Source organism: Pan paniscus, chromosome 6, assembly GCF_029289425.2.
Source record: "Pan paniscus chromosome 6, NHGRI_mPanPan1-v2.0_pri, whole genome shotgun sequence".
Classification (NCBI taxonomy): domain Eukaryota; kingdom Metazoa; phylum Chordata; class Mammalia; order Primates; family Hominidae; genus Pan; species Pan paniscus.
In genome coordinates this window covers 53,525,369-53,548,891 of record NC_073255.2, presented here as the reverse complement: position 1 = coordinate 53,548,891, position 23,523 = coordinate 53,525,369, and the positions used below count along the sequence as shown (strand labels likewise).

Here is a 23,523-nt window from a genome sequence, read left to right as displayed (position 1 = left end):
TCTGGTATGTTGTGTCTTTGTTCTCATTTGTTTCAAAGAATATCTTTATTTCTGCCTTCATTTCATTATTTACCCAGTAGTCATTCAGGAGCAGGTTGTTCAGTTTCCATGTAGTTGTGCAGTTTTGAGTGAGTTTCTTAATCCTGAGTTCTAATTGGATTGCACTGTGGTCTGAGAGATAGTTTGTTGTGATTTCTGTTCTTTTACATTTGCTGAGGAGTGCTTTACTTCCAATTACATGGTCGATTTTGGAATAAGTGCGATGTGGTGCTGAGAAGAATATATATTCTGTTGATTTGGGGTAGAGAGTTCTGTAGATGTCTATTAGGTCTGCTTGGTGCAGAGCTGAATTTAAGTCCTGGATATCCTTGTTAACCTTCTGTCTCATTGATCTGTCCAATATTGACAGTGGGGTGTTAAAATCTCCCATTATTATTGTGTGGGAGTCTAAGTCTCTTTGTAGGTCTGTAAGGACTTGCTTTATGAATCTGGGTGCTCCTGTATTGGGTGCATATATCTTTAGGATAGTTACCTCTTCTTGTTGCCTTGATCGCTTTACCATTATTGTCTCTTTTGATCTTTGTTGGTTTAAATTCTGTTTTATCAGACACCGGATTGCAACCCCTGCTTTTTTTGCTTTATATATATTAAATATATATAACATATATATTATATATAACATATATAATATAACATATATGTTATATATAACATATATATGTTATATCTTAACAAATACAAGGAAAAACCATATCAACAGAAGCACACTTTCTCAAGTCAGCCTTACTGGGAACCAACCTAGCTTCACTCTGTGGGTCCACATTATCCTGTTAGCATCTTGAGAATCTTGCTGTTTTCCCTAGACCATGTTTCATCTTTCATTCCCTGAAGGTCTTTGAAATTCAGCAGTTTATTATAGGATTCTTTGCATATTTATAGACCATCTCTGTGGCTATTTTATCTGTCAGTTTTATTTTCCTACGTGTAGTTCCTGGAAGTTGTGATCCTATTTCCACTTACCACCAACCACAACTACTTAGTACAAGGGAGGCCCAACCCAAGGGCCACCATCCAAGGCTAGTTCTGAAAAAATCAGTTTTCTCATTTCAACCAACTGAATTAAGGGGTATAGAGACTAAAGTCTGTCTTAATTTGTTTTTGTTGTGTCATTATTGATTGAGTTGAGTGGGTAGTTATCACCATTGGTTGGGCACACTCATGAAGAAACAGAGAAGGTTAGTAATTCAAAAGAGAGATGATGGAACAGGCAAGGGGGGAGAAATGGAGTTTAAATGTAATGCTGTCATTAGGCAGGGAAGAAGTCATAGCCTTGGAATCTGACTTTTCAGGTCCAATTCTTTTATTTTTTATTATTGGATGCTCATGAGGTTGCCTGCTATGTCCTTACAATAAACCTCCCTTTACTTAAGCTAGCTCAAGTGAGTTTCTGCTCTTTTAACTAAATGTGTTGTGAGTAAAAGAAACAGATAACTTGGGGCTCAAGATTAAGGTGAATACTCACCTACATATTTGACTTCTTAGGAAAAAAAATAAAACTCTAGAACGTGACAACCAAAAAAAAAATCATCTCCATGGCAATAAAGAAGAAATGAAAAACAATTTAGAGAAAGATCTATACCAACTTTCTCATTTTACCCATGAGGCCCATAAAGAGGAAGTGCATTGCCCCAGGTAACTCAGGTAGTTTTCAGCCACAAACATGTCACTAGGGCAAGTCTATTTAGAACAAGGTAGCTGAATAAATTGGTAATGCTACCACAGAGGCAAACTATTTCAATTTCAGTCAACATTAATTGTAAGAAAGTTCCCTCAGTATTTAACCCAGAATCCACATAACCTCCACCCACTGTAACTACTCCAGCTGTCTACAGTCACATATAATAAGTATGATATCAATTCCCTATGAATGTGTTTGTTCTATCATTTTTTCAGTAAAGTTCTATTGAAGTTTCTTGTGAGCCAGTTGTATGTGAAGCCAGTAACTTAAACCTTTTTTAAGACGAAATACATCTCTATACATAAAGATATAAATACAAAGAGGAAAGAATTCTGAGAAAGTAAGAGAAGGCTTAAAATATAAGGTGATATTTATGTTGGACGTTAAAAAATAATAGCAACTATAGTAATACTGTTACAGGATGAATTCTGATGTCCTCCCCAAAATTTGTATGTTGAAGCCCTAACCCCCAATGTGCCTATATTTGGAGAGGGCTCTTTATGTAAGTAAAGGTTGAATGAGGCCATATGGTAAGGAATTGGTCTGATGGGATTAGTGCCCTTATAAGAATAGACAGCAGAGAACTTCTTCCTTCTCCCTGGTGTTCACAAAGAAGAGGTCATGTGACCATGCAGCAGGATGGGGACAACATATAAGCAAGGAGAAGCACATACAGAATGGAACCTACCTTGCCAGCACCTTGAACTTGGACTTTCCAGTCTCCAGAATTGTGAGAAATAAATTTCTGATGTGTGGGCCCCCTGTCTATGGTATTTGTTATGGCAGCCTGACTAATGCAACTAGTAATGAAAATAGTTAACATTTATTAAGTGCTTGACACATGCCAGTTTTATGTGCATTATCTCATTTAATTCCCCAAACAATCCAAACTGTCCTGATATTCCAGATAAGAGAACTGAATCATTGAGAGTTTAAATAAAGTCACCACAGTCACACAGCTGGTACATCTAGCCAAAGCCCAGACTATTAATGATACCCTGATCCAGCCTCGGGTCTAATGATAGCAAAGACAATATGGCAGCTAATATTTATTAATCTTTACTACATGAGCACTTGTGATAAAAGCATTATATTAATTACCTAATTTGATCCTGAAAAACAACTGTCTCAATTAGAGACATCCTCCATATCCATTGTACGGAGAAGAAATCTAAGTTCAAGAGAGTTTAAGTGAGAGCTCCAGTTGTCCTGCTATTTTCAGGCAAAAGAGGCAAGATTTGAAAATTGGTCTTTCTAATTTTAAAACCTATCTTGCTACTACTTCCCAAACATTTATAGCATTTCATTCAGGAGGTAAAGAAGAAAAAAAGCTTTCAAACAGAGGAGATACAGAGAAAATATTCAGATGTATGAAAGGGCAAAGTTCATCATAGGAGGGATTACTTGGGGACACTCAGGGAGCAAGTGTGGAAAATTGAGTCTGTAAGGGTGAGCAGGCTGCAAGCCATGGAGTCTTCACACAGGGCCAATTTGTTTGACACACTGTGGAGTCTTACACGCAGAGCAGAGGAATCTTACATGTTTTGAAAACATATTGAAGAGGACTAGCTCAAGCACAAAGCCTTATCTCTCCTTTACAGTTTTGTTACTGGATCACCCAGATCAATAAACTAAAGTCAGTAATTCAGTGCATTATCATCTGTGTTATAAAGCTTCAACCATTTAGTGTTAATCAGCTCCCATTTGTCCATTTCTCCAGCATATCCACAGGCATACTGCATATAGTATGGTGTCTTGAAGTACAAACTTACAATATGAGGAGTAACCCATGGCCTACTCTTTCCTTTCTAAAGATTGAAACAGTTCCTACCCATCTTGTGAACCTCTGTTCACACTGATGCAAGATTTCCTGATCCCTCAGAATGCCAGAGAGTTTTACAAGGACCCTATTTGTGCCTGGAGAAAAAAACACTTGGGCCAGTTTTGAGAGCCAATATTTGTGTCTTTGCCTCTACAAATACCCACTGTGTCTCCTAAGTAACTCACCTACTCCTTCCTGCTCTTGTTTGATCTGTCTTTTCCAATCTGAAGATGGTGTTTCTCCTTTTCACCAAAATTAGAAACAACATAGATACAGGCTCTCATAGGACTGGTTCTCTTTATTCTACCTCACATAGGATTATCATCCAACCTTTCTCCAAAATCTTGCTCGCTATAATATGAGTTCACTCCAGAACCTTATAAGCAGCCTATTTGTCTCATTAGAGCCTCACTACATTACCAGGCCCCTTTTTGGAGCACACGTGAGGACCATCAGAGTATCGTGCCCATCCTTTGTGATGCAACACTTCTTCCGAGCTCTGAGGAACACAGCAGTGCCTAAGTTTTCTCTGAGATTCATGAGTCAGAAAGTAAGTAATTCTTTGTTTCACAGTGCCATAGTTACACTGATTTTATTGTCCAGTATAGTAATGATATTTCCAATCTTTTATGTTACAAAAAGTTTGATGTTCCGTATTTCATTATCCTTGAATACATGAAAATTTTCAGAATGTTTATTTATACAAACGTGTCATCTAATTTTTAATTTTAAAAATATATTTTTTATTTTACTTTAATTCTTTTCAAAAGGTGGTTTTATAACTAGCTATCAGACTCTGTTGGGTGCTCTGATGGGTTCCTGATAACTTTAAAAATTGTGTCATTGAAATAGAGAACAATAACTTTGAGGACTCTCATGGAGAGCTGATGTGTTTGTAAGGATTGCTGGCCCAATATCAAGTAGAGCAGGAGTTAATAGCATGAGTTTTTACTCAAAATGTTGCTGATTACTTTGGTTTTGATTCTTACAACCAATAGTTTCCAAATTCTGGAGAAATCAGGTAGAGAGAAATGTGCTCCAAATTTTGCTCACAGGAGTATACTTTACTATTGGTGAATATTCTTAATTTATAGCAATATAGGTATTAGTTTTTATAGCAGAACACAATCAGAGACACTGGTTATTTTTACCAAGATTTTTACTGGAATGACATGTTTTCAGACTGCTTTGTGGAACGGAGGTTGATTTATAGAGCCAATAAAAGCCCCTTGGAGAAACTGGCCTCATATCTTGTCCTGTGCAGGGTTCCTGATCTGTGGCAAGTAAAGAATGTCACTTTCTGACAAGCCCAGAAACCCCAAGCTATTTTGAGACTTCAAGAAGACAGGAATTCACCCAATTTGTACAGGTATCCGTAGGCACAGATAAATCCTTGGCTGGGCTCAAGAGGCTTTTAAAAGGTTAAATCTCAAATTCCTTATGAAAATAATTCATTTTATGCAAATAATTAGGACAAATATAATGGAACTGAAACTTGTTTTGCAAATAAATTGGTGCTGCTATGATTTGTCTTTGGTAAAAATAGGGAACTGGAGAGAGAAAAGTTATGTCTCAGGTAATAAAACTATATTATACCTGTTGTTGGATTCCAACTTGGTCTATTGTTTTTGAGTCTCTACTGGTGACCTCAAATCTGATTTGTTTTCAAGGTCATTCAGCGGCATCACTCAAGTTTTCAGGTCAGTTCTGCAGGGACTCCTGAAGCAAAGACCCTCACTCTTTATGTTAGGGCTCATTATTTGTTTTTTAGTCTGCTGTTCTCTTAAGTGCTGTACTAAAACTGTAAATACGAATACTGATGTTTTTGTTATACAGACCTTGAGACCCAAACCAGGCACCCATAAATACATACAGACAACTGCAAAATTGTTTCACTCCTCTTATACTGTGGGTGACCCCTACCCAAACCATGTCCCCTTTCAGTAGGAAGAAGTTAGATTGGTCACTGGCTATTTCTCATCTCTGTAGCTCACACCTCAGAATTTAGGTATACTGAAGCCTAAGGCAGAGACTGAAACCAGCTTTGCAAAGATTATGACAGTGAGAGAAGTCTAACATGACTGACTCCACCTTGCTTCTAGCCTCACAGGCTGGCTCTCCTCACTCATTCCTGGGCATAGGCCAAGCTAACCATGGGAGGAAATTATAGTTTAATTTGGAAGCAAGGATAATAGTCTCTCCCTAAAATGGATTCCCTCTTTGTTGGGGGGCTGAAACTGCCATTGTTAGACTAATGAAAGGCCATAAGATTAGAATTATTGGAGAGGCGTACATTCTGCTAAAAAGTAGGCATAGTTTCTGTAATCTCTTACTGCTCAGGAGTCATGTGGGAAGAGGTCACAACATTTGTGACTTCCTCAATTGCTCCTGTTGAAAACATCACTATTGTGGAAGCTAAGATTGGTCTTTTGAGATGGTTTTCACACTGACCCCATCTGAACTCGTGACTCATGACTCAACCAGTCCTGTGGTCCCCAATCCAGGAGTGGACTCAATGCAAGAAGACTGTTTTCCACACCCCTATGATTTCATCCCAAACAATCAGCAGCACCTATCCTCTAATCCCCTGGCCACCAAACTATACTTGAAAAACTCTAACCTTCAAGCCTTCAGTGAGACTGGTTTAAGTGATAACACCAGTTCTCCCACTTGGCTGTCTTGCACTCATTAAACTTAATCTTTCTCTACTATAGTTGTATATATATAAATTGATTTTTATATATTATTTATATATATAAATTTATTTATGTATATACATATAAAACAACCTCAAAGTTCCATAAAAAATTGCAAAAACAGTACAATTCTTTTTTTATAAGCCATTGGAGTATAACTCCTAGTGTGTATGTCCTGTATGTCCTACAAAGACATGTTCCTATGTATACACAATACAGACATCAATATCAGGAAATTACATTGACACATAACTACCATCTACACCTTAGACCTCACTCAAATTTCACCAATTGTCCAATATATAGCAAGCAAGAGATCCAATACCTAATCACTTATTGCATATCTTTACTATGCTTCCATTAGTTACAGCTCCTCAGATGTTTCATATCTTTCATGCTTTTGAGCCTTTTGAAAGATGAAGGCAAGTTATTTTTAAAATGTCTTTCAATTTGGACATTTCCTTATTATTAGATTCATAAGGAGTATCACAAAAACAATGCTACTTTTTCTCATTATATCCTATAAGGTAACATATGATGTTGATCCACCCCTTTCTTGATGATATTCATTTTGATTGCTTGATTAAGATGGTGTCTGTCAGTCTTCTCCACTGTAATGTTACTATTTTCTCCTTTATAATTTATTATTTTATTGGGAAGAACTTTGAAACTACTTGAATATCCTCTTCCTCATCAAATTTTTCATTTATTCACTCATTTGAAAAAATTATGTTAATATAGACTCATGGCTCATCATTTTATTCAACAAATTATAATAGATTACGATCACTAATACGGTGCTTAAATTGTCTCATATTTGGCCAGAGGAGCCTAATTTATCAATCATTATCATTTTTTGTGCTTTTCTTTACATTTTTGTGAAAAGAAAGAAGTTCCAGACTTATCTTGTACTTTCTCTGCCCCTGCCCTGGAATCAGCTACTTCTTCCAAGAGCCCTGGTGCCTGTTAGAGATGTGAAATGATCTTTAAAATCCAAAATGTGTGTGTTGATGTTCAGCAGGCTTTTTCAGTGAATTTCACTAGGGAATGTACATGCGTATATATTTTTATATGCACATTTATGTCTATATTTACTTTTAAATATAGACATATTTATTTTTATTTATAGATATTTGGAAATTAGTTTACACAGTTATATCCAAATGCAATAAGGTTCATTCTAATTTTCTCCCTTTTAGGATACTTAACTTTCTTCTCTGACAGTGAGAGTCTGTCTCTCAATATCCTGATATCATTACCTGTTTAATGGATTCCTTTGTATGGAACCAATTTCTTGTTATCACTCATGCCCCTCAGACATTCTATTTATTCCAGTAGAGCTCCAATAACCCATGCTGAGCTGTCACCTCCTTCCCCAACCCACTGACAGTCTCCACACAGCTGGGTCTCTGATAACCTAAGCCAGGACCCTGCCACCCACCACAGAAAATAACCTCGCTCAGACCCACCTAGCAACTTTTGATCTGAATTGTTCAGAAAAAAAGGGAAGAGAAAAGAGAAAATATTCTAATGTAATTTTAAATCTGCAATTATACCAAGTAGGCTGCAAATGTTGTTGTCTCAAGTGGCTATAGAGAGAGAGTGTGCATTTGGTTCTGCAGCTTTATTTCTTACAAGGAATCAGTCACTGCAGGCAAAGATCAAACTGTGGCAGTACCACAGACTAAATCAAGTGTAAGGTTTCATGGCTAGCTCAATGCAAAGTCCGTTTCTGAATGGGACTCCTATAACATCCCAGCTAGAGTTTAGCATTTGCTTAAAGAGCTTACGGTCATTTATCATTCACATTGCATCATCCAACCATCTGTGGTCCCTATACATAAAGGGATTGTTTTGTTTTGACAATTTAAACTGCATTGGCTTTTAATATTTTTATGATAGAAGAGCTTACTTCTATGCTTCTTAGCAATTACCAAAATATCTGGAATTCAATCCTCTGAATCCGTAATAACCCTTTTTTTCATATGGGGGGGAAGGAACAGAATCTCACTGGCTGAAGGCTTCTCCAGCTTAGTCTTCAATTGGCTCAATCTATCTGAGAAAATATCAGAATCCATTGAGCTATTGAAAAAAATCCCATTTCAAACATCTGAATGCATTTAATACTTCTCTTTGATGAAAGTTCCAGAGAGATTTCAATAAGTGGAGAACCACTGGACAACCCTTCTGTTTGTCTCCCTACAGTTAATACAGTCATAAATGATGGGCTTAATTAAGAACTCCCTTTCAGCTATTTCTGTAGATATCCTAATACTTCTTGTTTAAAGTCTGACATTTGTCTAAAAAATCAGTGATGTAAGTGTATTTGGTTAATATCCTTATATCCAACCATAAACATTATTTTCAATGCAAATATTCTAGTAAGTTTTTGGAATATATTTGGACACTTTTTTGTGGGGGTGGCGGGAGGCACTAAACACCTTTGAGTCTAACATAAATTCCAAATTGCCAAGTGAATTGAAATTTCAGCCATGGCAGTTTGCTTTTATAAATCTCTTGTTTATTCCTTGAAGGTGGCTCAAATGAATTAACTCAGATTCCTCAGGTAGCCTCTTTTCCCTTAGGATATTGTACTTTTCTTTTGTGAAGCATTATCATGTGGTATTATCGCTGATGTATAATCTTCTCTGCTTTCCTAATAGACTGTGGCTGCCTTGAGAGCTATAACTTAATCAATCCAGTTCTGAGTACAAGACCCCGCACATGGCAAGTGCCCAATAAATATCTGTTGAGAAATGAAGGGACCCTGGTTGGGAGTACCAGCCTAGTCACCTAAATCAGGGGCAAATGCCTCATTGCCCTTGGGAGTGTCAGTCAGACTTGACTAAACTTGCAAATTCTTTGCTAGCTCCACCAGCAGTTTCACATCCAAGTGAAGAGAGACTGATATGTATTAACTTTGAATATATAGAATTTTATGTTGACAGCCTGGATAGGTACACCAGAAATAATAGCCTTTACAAAGTAATGACAGTGTCCTCATTCAGCTTCTAACTACTGGATGTCTCTCATAGCACCAGGGGTGGAATGCGTTTCTGGGTTTGTGTCAACTAACTTAGCATTACCAATAACTTTATCTTTCAGGGTCAGTGTGTTGCAAACCACATTTATGGTTAGATCCTGCACAAGGCAACCTAGCTTTCTCTCTTGCAGCCATTACTTTAAACATAATGATCTTAAGTGTCTCGAATGGGCCCCACTCTCTTGCTGTTTCCCTGCTTGAAATGGGGCTCTCTGCACTGACATGCCCACCTTCAGCACTTTCTTTCATGGCTGAATCTTCCACATTCAAGTCTCAGCTTTTATAATTCTCCCTCCGGGGAGCCTTGAATTATCACCTATAGATGAAGCTCCACTTTTTCTCATAGTGCAGGACATCCCAAGATAGCCTCGGCTGACCCAGTTCTTCCTCAGTTTTCCCTTGTAAATGTCAGAATAACTGTGGGACATGCTGAGAATGCAACATTCTGAGATAAGGAGGAACTGGCTGGAGTAGCCTGAGCTCTGTTCCTGTATCTCCTAGAATAGAATGTCCCACAGTGCTTTAGCCCAGGGATCCCAGTTTTTCCTGGGGTATAAACCCCAGTGCAGAATGCTTTTTGGATTCCTCAGCTATGGTATAATGTAGGGAACATGCAGGTGAGACTCCATCTATCCTACGAGGCTTTCCTGAGCTTTGAGAGATTGGCTCACCATGGCTTCTACTGTCTCTTGCTGCATGTCTGTGAGCAATAAAGTTGCTTCACTTGTATAAATTCTCTCTCACCAGACTTGTGCCAGTTGTAGAAATTGCAGCTCAAAATGCAGTGGATGAAAGCGTTTGGACTCCTCTTCCTCATGATTGACTTCATAATGATTTCTGCTGTTTTCCACGCAGTGGGAACCCTCCCCTAGGACTGGTAACTGGCGCACCATGAATCTGCTTCACATATAACACCTGCCACATGTCCTTCAAAAATGTCAAGTGCTCATAAACACTTTAAATTCTCAGTGGTTCTTTCTGAATTATAAACTCCATGAAGGTAGGGACTCTATTCATTTTTTTCACTGTTCTAGTTCAGTTCCTAGCATTTGTATCCATCTTATGCCTACGGTTAAAATGTGAAATCAGATGTATATCATGTATCACAGAGCCTAGCATATAGTAAGATTCAGAAAATTCTTTCTGAATTATTCAAATAATTTTCAAAACATGCCAGAGAGATGGTGATATAAAAGTCATTCACAAAGTTTCAATTCCATTTCTATTTCCTGAGACAGAATCTGAAGTAACTAGAACTTGTCCCATTAACTAGTTAACAAGTTAAGTCCGATTTAATTGTCTTTGACAGAGTCTCACACACAATTTGGAAGATATTTTCTAAGGTGTAGGCTAGTGAAGATTAATGCTAATTGTAGGTCTCATTAACCATGGCACAAAGCCTGCATTCTCCCAAAATCTTCCCCTGCAGACTCATCTTCTTCTTCCCTCCATCACCTGAAGTCCACTGAGGTGGTCTCCAGGTCACCGTGCATTTTCTTGTCTTCTTGCCTTCATACAGGCTTCTTCTCTGAATGGAATGGCTTTTTCTACTCTTGTAGAATTGTACCCAGGCTAACAAATTACAGATAACCCAATTGTATTAGTCTGTTTTCACATTGCTTATAAAGACATGCCTGAAACTGGGCAATTTACAAAGAAAGAGGTTTAATAGCTTCACAGTTCTGCGTGGCTGGGGAGGTCTCAAAATCTTGGCAGAAAGTGAAAGGCACATCTCACATGGAAGCAGACAAGAGAAGAGTGAGAGCCAAGCGAAAGGGGTTTCCCCTTATAAAACCATCGCATCTCATGAGACTTATTTGCTACCATGAGAATAGTATGGGGTAAACCGCCCCGTGATTCAGTTATCTCCCACTGGGTCTGTCCCACTACAGGAGATAATTATGGGAGTTACCATTCAAGATGAGATTTGGGTGGGGACACAGCCAAACCATATCACTAATACAAATATATTTTGTTCAGAGGTATATTCTGGTATTCTGGTTTGGCACCACACCTTCTCAGGTATCTTTTCCTCCATCTCTCTACCTGATCACTGTTCTCAAAAAGCATCTCCTATCCCCTCCCCCAACATCTCCCAGGCATTACAAGTCATACCAGTTTTCTCCAGCTGCTGTGGCTCATCTCTGAGTACCCTTGTTTTTAACAAAGACCTCACCTCTGTAACTGTTCTCTTTCTTAAAGTCCCTTTATTTGAACCCAAAAGAATTATTTTTTTCTGTAGAAAACAGAATAATACAATCAGAAACAGAGCAATGTTCTCAACCAATTAGATTAACCAAAACACAAATTTTCTTTAATTCATTGTATATTTGATATAAATATAGTTTAACTATATAAATGAAAAACATTTCAATATAGACTTTTATTTTTCAGATAATGAGAAATATATTTTTTCTCTTATATATATATTCCCATATATAGACACATGTATATGTAAATATATATTTATATATACACACACACAAACATATACACACACACATGCACATAAAAATTCTTAGAAGGAAAATCTCTAAGACATATTTTGATTATCTAATACATATTTTTATGACAGCTTCATTTCAAACAAAATAAAACAGCAATGGTCTATGACTCATCCTTCAGAATTCAATTCATCCTATGGTGCCTTCACTGCTTCCCTAGACAGAGCTGAACATCTTACCCAACTCCATTTTGCAATTTACTTTCTAACTGCCCCCAGCACATATAATGAAAGGTGGCCCAACACAGAAAAAGATGCTATGAGAACCTGAATTCCTCCTGTTGTATCTTCACAAGGGCTGTTCTGTGCCACTTTGATGATAGCTCACACTTTCTCCAATCTCTTGGCCACTCACCATCCTTTCATTGACCCTGATTGCTCTTGGCTACATTTTCCCATCTGGGTGCTGCTTCCTGGAATCAACCCCACTGCGATAAGCATGTTAATCGTAGCCTGTGCCTAGGCATGGAGAGGTCCTCCACTGGTGGAAACATCTGGGCACATATCTTTATTTGGCTCATTATCAAAATCATTTGCTAAATCTCGCTATTACAGTACAATTTGTAATATGCTTGGAGCCAGAGACTTTGCTTACATTGTTTGTGTTTTAGATACTTGGCACACTGTAGCCACTCAATTGATGTTTCTTAGATATTTAATTCAAGAAATTTCGATGGAAAAATTAATGGCATGACCAAGTCTCTGCTTGGAAAGAAGGGCTGCTTGCTATACAACATAAATGATTTCAACTTTATGGCTTAATCCCTTTTTATTCAGATAGTATGTTCAAATATATGCTTTAAATTCTGCAGTCTAATGTTTTCTGAGCCATCTCTTTCACTCTTCTTCTTATTGCAGACCCAATTCCGTCAGCGGCCATTGGAAGTTTTTGACAAAATGGGAAGATCACTGCTGTATATTTGCAGTTTAAATAGCGAGCATTTAAAGCTTTCTCTGAGGCAGTTTATGGAAAGTTAAAGACTAATGAGAAAAACAGCTGAAGAAACTCTCCCCAATGAGTTTATGTCCCTAAGCGATGAATTTTTTAATGGTGCAATGTTCTAACATGTGATGGACACGAATTCCCAGAGAATCATCAAGTACACTTTGGAATAAATGAACAGCAGGACATATTTTTTAAGGAGTGCTGAGCCGCAGTAAAACTCCAGAGAACGCTCTAATTTCTTGATTTATTTACTGGATTTCTCCTAATAAACAAAGAATGATGAAAGCAAATATGCAAGGGCCAAGTTTCTACGGTCCAGCAATCACAGAATCATTAATGCTGTGATGCTTCCAAGAATACGGGCAAACAGCAAGAGAAAGAAACTAGTAAACTTTGAAGAAATCCCTTTGAGAAAATTTTTAAATGATCCAGGATAAATAGAAAATAATGTGCTGCTGTTCAGATAAATTTACTGGAGAAACCACAAAGATGAGATTGTTAAGGAAGAGTCAAGGCATGGGGACTATAAAATGCATATGCTTCTCCAGATAACACTGAGTTTTCAGAGTGGCAACCAACATTGCAGCCTTGAAAAGAAAAAAAAAAAACACTTGGAAAGTGAAAAAGAAAGAGGGGAAATTATATGTACAATTATCAGAAAAGCAACATCTAAGAATTCAGCACTCACTAGCACATATGTGTGTTCCGTTTTGTTTAAACTCAGCTTCTCACCCTTGCTCAGGATGCCCTCAGTGAACTGCCTGCGGGTCTTTCTGTTGTTGCACAGCCCCTCCTGATGTCTTCCTAGTTGGAAATGCAAACTGTCTGCAAGATTCCAGGCAGATGCTTTCTCCTGCACAAGTATTTCCTTGACCTCTACCTGGAAGCAATTTCTCCTACTTCCTGAAACCCAGAGGAGAGTATCTCTACTTCTCTAATTAACAAAACTGCTTCCCCACCCACCATGGTTACATACCGAGATATAGAAGAACCAGGTGAGCAGTAAGGGTTGAAGGCAGAGATGACAGCCACTGAGCAAACAATCCTACAGGGAATCCAGAGAATGGATAAACCTATGAGGGAAAGTGAAGTGGGAGAAGAGTTAGTGTTCTGGAAACCCGGGGTGTGACAGTAAGCAAGTGAAGAACATTAAAAGTGGAAGGAGTAAGGAGGAGAGGAGAGGTGTGAAATGGTCACTTGGCCTTACCTCTTGTCCTGTACACAGTTTGCTTTACTGCATTTTTAGCCCAGTGCTTCATGACCTGCCAGTGTAAGGACCAGAAAATCCAAGGGTCTCACCTGGAGACCTCTTGGGATCACCTGCTGGAAGGCCATTCTGGAATATTCTGGAGCATTTTGGAGCACTCTTATGGTGACTATGGGTAGATTTTCATGATTCTATTTTCATTGGTCCTTCATTATTATTGTAGTATAAACTAATAGGGCTGCCCTAGCCTTCACTGGAACCAAGCCTTGGTCATCAAAACTTGCTCAGCCTATTGGCATGGCCAAAAATATATCACAGATCCTCTTGGAAAGTCCACAACTCCTCCTGCTACTGCTGGAAGCGAGGATGGTGGACGCAGTCAGCAGTGAAAGGAGCCAGTGACAGAGAAGCCGTAGTTGCAAAGGTACAGTGTGTTTTACCTCAAGAAGGGTGGCGAATTATTGTAGGCAAACTCCACAATGGTAAGAGAATGACTCAATTAGTCCATTTGTAGGAGCAGTAAGAATAGAGTTATCATGCTAAGAATTAGATTCTTTTATGTTCTATCAGGTTGTATCCTCTAGGTCCTATATATACAGTGGCAGGTATATCCACTTATGCACAGACCTAGAAAATATCTATGCTATTGATTATTGTAAACCATCACAGAAGAGGGATACTGTCTTTGTGAAAAGATCTTTGATCATACACGTGTTGCTGTGTCCAAGGAAAGGGAGTGGATGAAGGTGACTAGAGCTATACTTCATGAGCAAATGAAGAGTGGAAACAGGGAGATTAATCTATCTGTGCATTAAGAACAAATGTTGCAACTGCAGTATATTGGAGAATAACATGTCAGATACAGGACCACTGGAAATCCCCCAAGATGCCACATTCAGGATTTTGCATAAGCATTAGAACACTTGCAGAGGAAACTGTCTCCATATAATCCATATAACTTCATGTCACATACACTAATACATTATACATCTCAACTAAAAATAGATCTTTCCTGATTTACTACCCTCAACCAATGCTATAACATTGTTATAGATATTAAATGTTTAATTGAAAAAATAACATGATTTCTTTAAAAAGCAAGCTAACAGCATCCTTTTCAGAGAATCATTGTCACAAAGGCAACCTACCATGGTGCCTTAGCATTCCTGCCTGTTTTTGCTTGGTGTGCCAAGAATCCTGGCCCCTTTCTCAGGACTGTGTTTGTCCAGCATCAATGAAGGATGATGTAACAGTGCCACCAACCCCCATCCCCCAGACACAGACCATGCTTGCTTGTTGCTCTATGCAAATGCAATAAGTTCTCCAGGCTCCAGGTCCTGTTGCTGTCACCCAACCCACTTCATAGACAGGCATCATGTAGACCCACATGTGTCGGCCCATAAAACTTGGGGAGAAAGAGAAACCAGTGCAAACCAGAGTGAAGCTAATGCTGCTTGCTTCGCCATGAGTGATAAAGTCCTTTGTTTCTGACACAGGACTATCATGTGTTCTGCCAGCATTCATGAAGCAACAACAGGTTAATATATCAGGTTGCAATTAGAATAAAAATCCCAGAAACTTCACAAACCCTGACAGTTACTTCCAAGTAACTAGAACCACACGTTTCACTTTCCTCTTCCTACTGAGAGTCCTGAAATCATTACCAATAATGAAACCTCACTTTAAACTCTGAGACTGTGTTTTCCTCTCCATACCTTACCTGGATGTAACCATCATGAGGGATAGGCATTCGGAGCTGGCCAGAGGAGATAGCCATCCTAAGAGAAACGTCTTTTGTCCCTTGCATCGCTTAAAAGTGGAGAGCATTCCAGAGCTTAGCTAGGGTAGATGTGAGGCTAAAGCACTTTCTGCCACTCCCCTAGTCTCACCACAATATGGAACCAGCTTTCCTACTTGAGACTAGTCCTGCTCTACCTGTGCCAGCTGGGTCAAGTGCTGGCAGCAAGGAGCATGGGTCCCTACTCCTATCCCATCTTCAAAGAGAACATTGCTGGATCAGAAAATGCAGCACAGATGCAAAGAAGTGGTCCAGAGAGGATAAAAAGGTTGGACATACAAGCTCCCTCACCCTTCTCTTCAACGAGGCTTGCAAAGTTCCTTTGCTCCACTCCAGATGTCAAATGGTCTCAGTGACTCTCTATTCCTTGGAGAAGTGGGAAAACTCCTCTGTATGTCACTGCCAGGAGACACACATCACACCCAAGAGGGCATAATCTAGATACACAGAAAGTGTGACCATCATCAATCTATTGCTAGGAGACAGCAATGTAAAGTGACCCATGCAAACTTCCTGGAAAACCTGTCACATGACACCGTTTACTTGCTGCCAAAAGTGAACCTGGGAGTTTCTGCTCTCTGGCTTCAACCTTCCAGAGCAGAGTGTAGGGCCAGTGCCTCTGGTACCTGCCAACCTACTCCTAAGCAGTCCATTGGGTGATAGTGAAGTCACCTCTGAGCAGTAGTGGCTACATTTTCCTCCTTTCCAGCGTATTTTTAAGACACAGAGAGTAAATGGCTCAGACAAGGCTCATTAAACAAATGATAGATGTTCTCAGAATAATGGGCCTTATCCATCTTAGATATTGACTGCAAAGTGATGGGTGTGGGAAGGAGAAAGGATACTGGCCATATCTAGGAAGTGGAATAGAGATGTCCACTCAAAACAAGAGATGAGAGGAACAATACATTACCAATCCCATTGATAAGGACCGAGGTGATACAGGTCAGGAGGCAGCATATCTGATAGAAGAAATCCACAGCAGTAACCAAAACTCTCAGCCAGCGGCTTGAAAAGGGAGAAGTTGTAAGGAAGGATAACTGTGGTCTGGAAGAGAGGCTTGCTCTAGCAGGCTGCTTATAGTGACATTTTGCCATCTCCCTTGGTGAAACCCTTTCCTCCCATTTCTCCTGATTCTTTATCCTTCTCTGACTTTCCTCTACCTCTGCTACATTGTCACTTTTCAACAAGGGCCCATCTCCCTTTGTTCTTTGGCATTTTAGTCTCCTTAGCATTTGTGTGTTTTCTTCTTTCTCCACACTTCATGTTTAATGAATGTCAGTCTTTTCACAGTTTTGATGTTACAGCTTTCTATATTTGCCAGATGTCTTCTCCCAGTTCATATCTCTCTGCTACATGTAGATATTTATTTTTCTGCTGAACCTCTACCAATTTTGCTTTCTAAATCTCTCCCCATTCATCCGTGCTAGCTAAGGTCCTCCAGTATTGTCACTCAGATGATGGCCAAAGCCACCTGGAGGATGCTGGGGCTTTCCCCTTCTCTTTAATTCCAACTGGACCCTCGTGGAACACCAGGTTTGTCTGTCCGAAATAGGACATTTTTACTCCATTGTTAATCTTCCTCAACAGTTTCCTATTGACCAACAGGGTGTAAGCTAGAATGTGTATTGGGAGAGATTGTGCACAAGGCATTTGCTCAAGAACCATAGGAAAAAAACCTCCTGGAAGAAGGTCCCATAGAATTCATTGTTGGACTGAAGTCTCAACTCCAAAATGTGGCCCTGGAGGCCCTTCATGACCATGCCTTACCAGCCTGCCCAGCTCCAACTCTCACCACGCCTATCTCAACCTGTGCTCCAGTAACTGTAGCAACCACCTAGACAACATCCTTCATCCCACTGGGCAGGCCCTTCCTAACTAGCCCTTTTGTTAGCATCACAACATACTGAATTAAAAGAACCCCTGCAGATACTGGTGGGATCATAGTATGCCTGAACATATGGATGTAGCAATTGTCCTCTGCCTGAGGTCAAGCTCACAAAGCAGCAAACCCTCTACTCCCTCCAACACAACCCAAGCCCCTGCCCCTCGCTCTGTCTTGCTGCCCTGAATAGGCACTCTTCTCAGATGACCTCATGTCAATCATGACAGCCTTTCTCTTTGGTCCTCTTTAATTTGAAGATTTTGGAATAGATTCTACAAGGGTTTGGGTTGAGCACCCATTGCTTTGCCCCACCCTATCCCACCCAGCTTCCCTTCCACACCCAGAGGCCCATTAATTCTTTCTCCTGGAGGAGGCCACATTTCTGGAAACACAGAAAGTGTAACTGATACCCTGAGCAGCACCTTCACCTTCCACCCTGTCTCCATTCTCTTCTCAAAGGGATTAGCTGGGTGATTAGGATTAGTGGGATTTTGTGGATCTGGGTTCTCTGACTGAGAAACACTTCATAACAGGGCCTGAACCAGGCTTATTCTTATGTGAAACAGCCATCTCCCACACACTTGTAACATAAAAAGGGACAGAATATTTCTAAGGAATTGTAAGTGCCATGAGCATTGAAAATAATAACCTATTTTTGAACTGAAAAATGTGCTTTAAACCTTTTATTTAATCTTTTCCGGATTGTTGATACTCCATTTGGCTTATAACTGAATGTGGTAGAGAATTAAACATTATCTTATGCTTTTATTCACATCAGATTGGAACTTAATTCTATTCCTTTTTTAGCTTTATTTATCTGTATTAATTTACTGTTCTGAGACATAAAGATTTAGAACACATTGGATATGTACCGTTACAGATTTTTTAAAAGCTTGAAACACTAACATTATCACTTCCGACATTGAATTGTCAATGACTTCAGTGCCTCAAAAATATTCTGACATGCAAATGATGATAACTCCATAAGAAATGCCTTTCCTGAACTTATGAAAAGATGATGCAAGTTAATTTATTTATTTCAGAGGGGTAGAAACATTGTCAATGTAGAATTATTCAAGTAGATACATTACAAAGCTACAGATGCTATTAACAGTCCAGGCAGCAATACAAACATGCTCTAGCCTGGATATTGCTGGGGTTCTTCTGTGCATTCCTTGCCTAAACTCATAAGTTTCAGTACCCACAGTGACAAGTGCACTGAGCTGGAGGATGCGGACACAATAATGTAAAGGAAGAGGGAGGAAAAGAGGCCCTGTCCCTGACTCTGTGGAGGAGTAAACATAAAGTCAGGTAGAAAAAGAGACACAGAATAAAAAAGAAGAACTGTAAAATGTCAGTGGCAATGATGACAAGGGTTAAAAAGAGAAGATAAATGATATTAAGAGAGTATTATAAGAAGTGATGATGGGGCTGCTCAGCTGTTCTGAGGACAGGGAACAACATGAGCAAATTCCTGTAGCAGGAAGGAGCCAGTGAGATCCAGGAACCGGGAGACCTTGGTGCAGAGAACGTGAAGAGTAAGGAAGGCTTGATCCTACTACACAAGGATCAGACAAGTGTGGACCAGGGATGTAAGAATGTGTCAGGAAGATTATCTAATTTTGGTTTCAAGAAGATCTGACTCTCGAAGATGGCATTATTTTGTCTGCATAGAGAATGTACAGGAAGAGGCAAACAGTAGCATATTAGTTTCCCGTTGCTGCTGTAAGAATTTACCATGGACATGGTGGATTAAAGCCACAGACATTTATGATCCTATAGTCTGGAAGCCAGAAGTTGGAAATGGATTTCTCTGGGCTTAAATCAAGATATTGGCCTGAATGTACTCCTTCTGGAAGCTCCAGAGGATAATGGGCTTTCTCATCCCTTCCAGCTTCTAAAGGCACCAGCGTTCCTTGGTGCCTTGCCCCTACCTCCATCTAAAAAGCTCATCACTCCAACCTCTGCTTCCATTATCACCTCTCTTCTCTGTGCCTCTACAGCTTCCCTCTTTCCCAGATAAGAACTCATGTGATTACCTTGAGGCCACCTGGATAATGCGGCTATTGTCCCATCTCAATTAACTTAATCTCGTCTATAAAGTCCCTTTTGTTATGTAAGGTACCATATTCACAGGCTCTAGGGATTGTCAGTCAGGAGGTCATTATTTTGTCCACTACAGGTACATAGGTCAAAAACCTAGGAGGCAGCAACCAGGTGGGAAGTAAAGTCTACTTGAACCAGAATGTTTGCAGTGGAGATGGACATAAAGGGAAAGGTTTGAGAGAGATATACGAGCCAAAGTTAACAGGACTTCATAGTGGACTGGATGTGAGAAGAGTAATGAAAATACCAAAGACAATGTTCATTGCACTGTTGAATTACAATATGAGTCCTATGAGTGTGATAGTTATGCTCGAAAGGGATTAAGGTTTGGCAAGAAAGTGCATTGATTAGATTTTGGATAATGAGTTTAAAGGCCTTAAGGTCAATCAAAGGGAGATTCCGAGTGGATATTTAGAAAAACAGACCTAGAACTAAACAGCAGTTTGGCCACAAAACAAATCTGAGATATGGGCTATTGAACTGTCATCTATGCCTCATGCAGCAGCGAAGAAGGTAGAGAAAAGGGAGGAACTGGAAAAGGCATGAATACACCTTTTCTTGGAGGTGAGGGGATAAACAGAATGTTAATATTAGTCAGTCACCATGGCAGTCATTTACATTTGCTGTCCCATTTCATTTCACAGAAACATTGTGAAGTCAGCATTATTATCCCCAGCTTAATAAAATTGAAATTCAAGATGCTTAAGTGACAAAGTGTATTATGGATTGAAGTGTGTTCTCCAGAAAGATAGATGTTGAAGTCCTAACCCTCACTCGCAGTGGATGTGATCTTATTTGGAAAGTCTTTGCAGAGTTAATTAAGAAAAGGCCATCAGAGTGGACCCCAATCTAGCATCACTTGTATCTTGGTAAGAAAAGGAGAACATGATGTGAAGATAGATGTATACAGGGAGAGCACCATGTGACAGCAGAGCCCGAGACTCAAGTGATGCGTCTTCTGGTCAAGGAATGCAAAACAAGCATGGCCACCATCAGAAGGAAGAAGAGGCAAAAAGGGATACCACCTAGCGTCTTGGAGGGAGCATGGCCCTGCTAACACCTTAATTTTGGACTTCTACCCTCCAGAGCTGTGGGAGAATTAGTTTCTGATTTTATTAAGCCACCAGGCTGTGGTACTTTGTTACGGAAACTCTAGGACCAAGATATAAGACCCAGTCTAACCTCAAAATCTGATCTTTATATTACATAGACCATTCCACTTCTGAACACAATATTTGGATTATTTTTTGTGTTGTGTAAATTAGTTTGCATGGACACTGTCTTAGGCAATTTAGGCTGCTATGAGAAAATACCATAAACCAGGTGGCTTACAAACCACAGATATTTATTTCCTCACACTTTTGGAGGCTGGGAAGTCCAAGACCAAAGCACCAGCAGGTTCAGCGGCTGGTGAGGGCCTGCTTCCCCATAGGCAGTGCCTTCTCTCTGTGTCCTCATGTGGTGGAAAGGCTGAGGGGTCTCTCTGGGGCCTTTTTATCAAGGGCCCTAACTCCATTCATGAGGGCTTCACCCCCACTTCCTAAAATTATTACCTTGTGGGTTAGGACTTCAATACATAAATTTTGAGTGGGGACACACACCTATTACTGACTGGTAAAAGCATTTTTTTTTTCATCAAAAAATTTCCCAATTACCAAGAGCAACTTGGAAGACCAAACAGAAGTCAGGTTCTGGCTGTTGCTGGACAAAGTAGGGCTGCACATACCTAACTGATAAGTAGCTTATTATTTTCGGTCACTGTTTCAGTCAGAAGAGAGCAGAATAACATAAGAACAAAAGGAGTAGTTGCTATTTATGTAAGAGTAATGAGAGTGCCAAAGACAATGTTCATTGCACTCTTGAATTACAATATGAGTCCTAAGACTAGAAGGAAGATAAAGGGGTAAATTGTAAAAATTAAAAGAGGAATCTAGGCCGGGCATGGTGGCTTATGCCTGTAATCCCAGCACTTTGGGAGGCTGAGATGGGAGGATCGCCTGAGGTCAGGAATTCGAGACCAGCCTGGCCAACATAGTGAAACCCTGTCTCTACTAAAAATACAAAACGTAGCTGGGCGTGGTGGCATGAGCCTATAGTCCCAGCTACTCATGAGGCTGAGGTAGAAGAATTGCTTGAACCCAGGAGGTGGAGGTTGCAGTGAGCTGAGACCATGCCATTGCACTCCAGCCTTGGCAAAAGAGCGAGACTCCATCTCAAATAAATAAATAAATAAATAATAAAAAAGGAATCTACAAAAATCCAGAGGGCAATGGTAGAGTGAAGCAAAAATAAAAGTTGAGATTTGAGAAGAATGATTCAGAAGCAAAGTTTATTGCCATGTGAAGGAGCATTTGCCTAAAAATGAAACTAAGGAGAGGGGGAAAAAAAACAGAAAAGTTTAGAGTCATGAGATCCAAGGAATAAAAGGTATTTTAACAGACAGTTGAGAAGGTGTGAATTTTGAATTATCTGTTGGACTTAGGAAAATGGAGACCCTCAGTGATCTTAGCTGGGACTGTTTTGGTGGCATAGAGGGAGCAGCAGCCAGAGTAGAACAGGCAGAGAAGGCAGTGGGAGGTGATGATGGAGCAGATGCTGGGGGGATGGATTATTGAGTGGACACTGATGTGGCATTGATACAGTATTTTATACAATGGGAGAGACTAAAACATTTTAAGTGTTGCTAGAAAGAACCTAGCTCTAAGAGAGATAAAATATACAACACAGAAGAGAAATAATAAATAAAGTTTCCTGAGAAGGGCATGCTATATTTTGACAGTGTAGCACAATTCGGCTTTTAAAACTTCATAAATATTATTAGCTGTATCATATCAGATTGTGAAAACTTACTTGTAAGCTTAACTTTCTAATATAGATTATCATATTTTATGAAATATTTTTTCTGCATTTAAGAGCATTTATTACCTTTGAATGCAATGGATTACATTAATAGTTTCTGAGTTTACATAACAACTGCATTTTCTAGATAAATCACATTGTATTATGAGAAATATACTACTGATTCTATTTATCATTAGTTCTGTCTGTATCCATGTTCATACATTAATTTCTCCATATTTGTCTTTTCTTTTATTCTTGGACAAGTTTGTGTGCCAATGTTATACTGGTGTCTAAAATGAGATAGAATTTGTTCATTTCCTGAAGTAGCTTGTGTAAAATAGAGAATTTATCTCTTTTAGAAGGACACATTTGTAAAACCATCTGGGTCTGCTGTACTGGGATGGGACACTGGTAGGGATATACTTGTGATGATATTTCATGGTTGATTCATTTTCTGGAGTGGCTATTGTTTTCTTGAGACAATCTTGATTCCTAACTGTTTACTAAAAATATTATTTGTTTTTGAATATTTTGCATAAAGTTTTTCATATTATTCGCTTATTACTCTTCATGTCTATGTTTAGATATGCTCCCTTTTCTTTTCTAAAATTGTATATTTGTGCACTGTCTGTGGAAATTTGCTGATTTCATTAGTCTTCTCAAAGATCTTGTCATGATGGTAAATGTGAGGAAAATGGAAGGGCACAACAGCAAAAGGGCTTGGAGATCCCACTCTGATTGGCAGTAGAGCCAGGTCTCCTGATGCCCAGCCTATGAACTCCCCCTTGGACTTGCTGCCTTGCCCTAGTGTACTACCCTAATTCACTTAAACTTATGCTGAGGCAAACAAAGTTTTTACTTGGTTATCTGCGGGTAGAAAAAGCTGCAATGTGACACTAAGTGCAAGTGTAAACAGATTGGAAGCAATGACTCCTCAC

The 23,523-nt window shown here is 39.4% G+C and overlaps 1 protein-coding gene across 1 annotated transcript in view; it reads right to left on the bottom strand.

Annotated features, from left to right (window-relative positions):
* ABCA13 (ATP binding cassette subfamily A member 13) overlaps positions 1-23,523 on the bottom strand; it is a 513,749-nt gene that overhangs the window by 11,639 nt on the left and 478,587 nt on the right. The window contains exon 62 of the mRNA XM_063606228.1: positions 13,725-13,821. Within this exon, the coding sequence (XP_063462298.1) occupies positions 13,725-13,821 (97 nt within the window). The remainder of the gene's footprint in view (positions 1-13,724; positions 13,822-23,523) is intronic.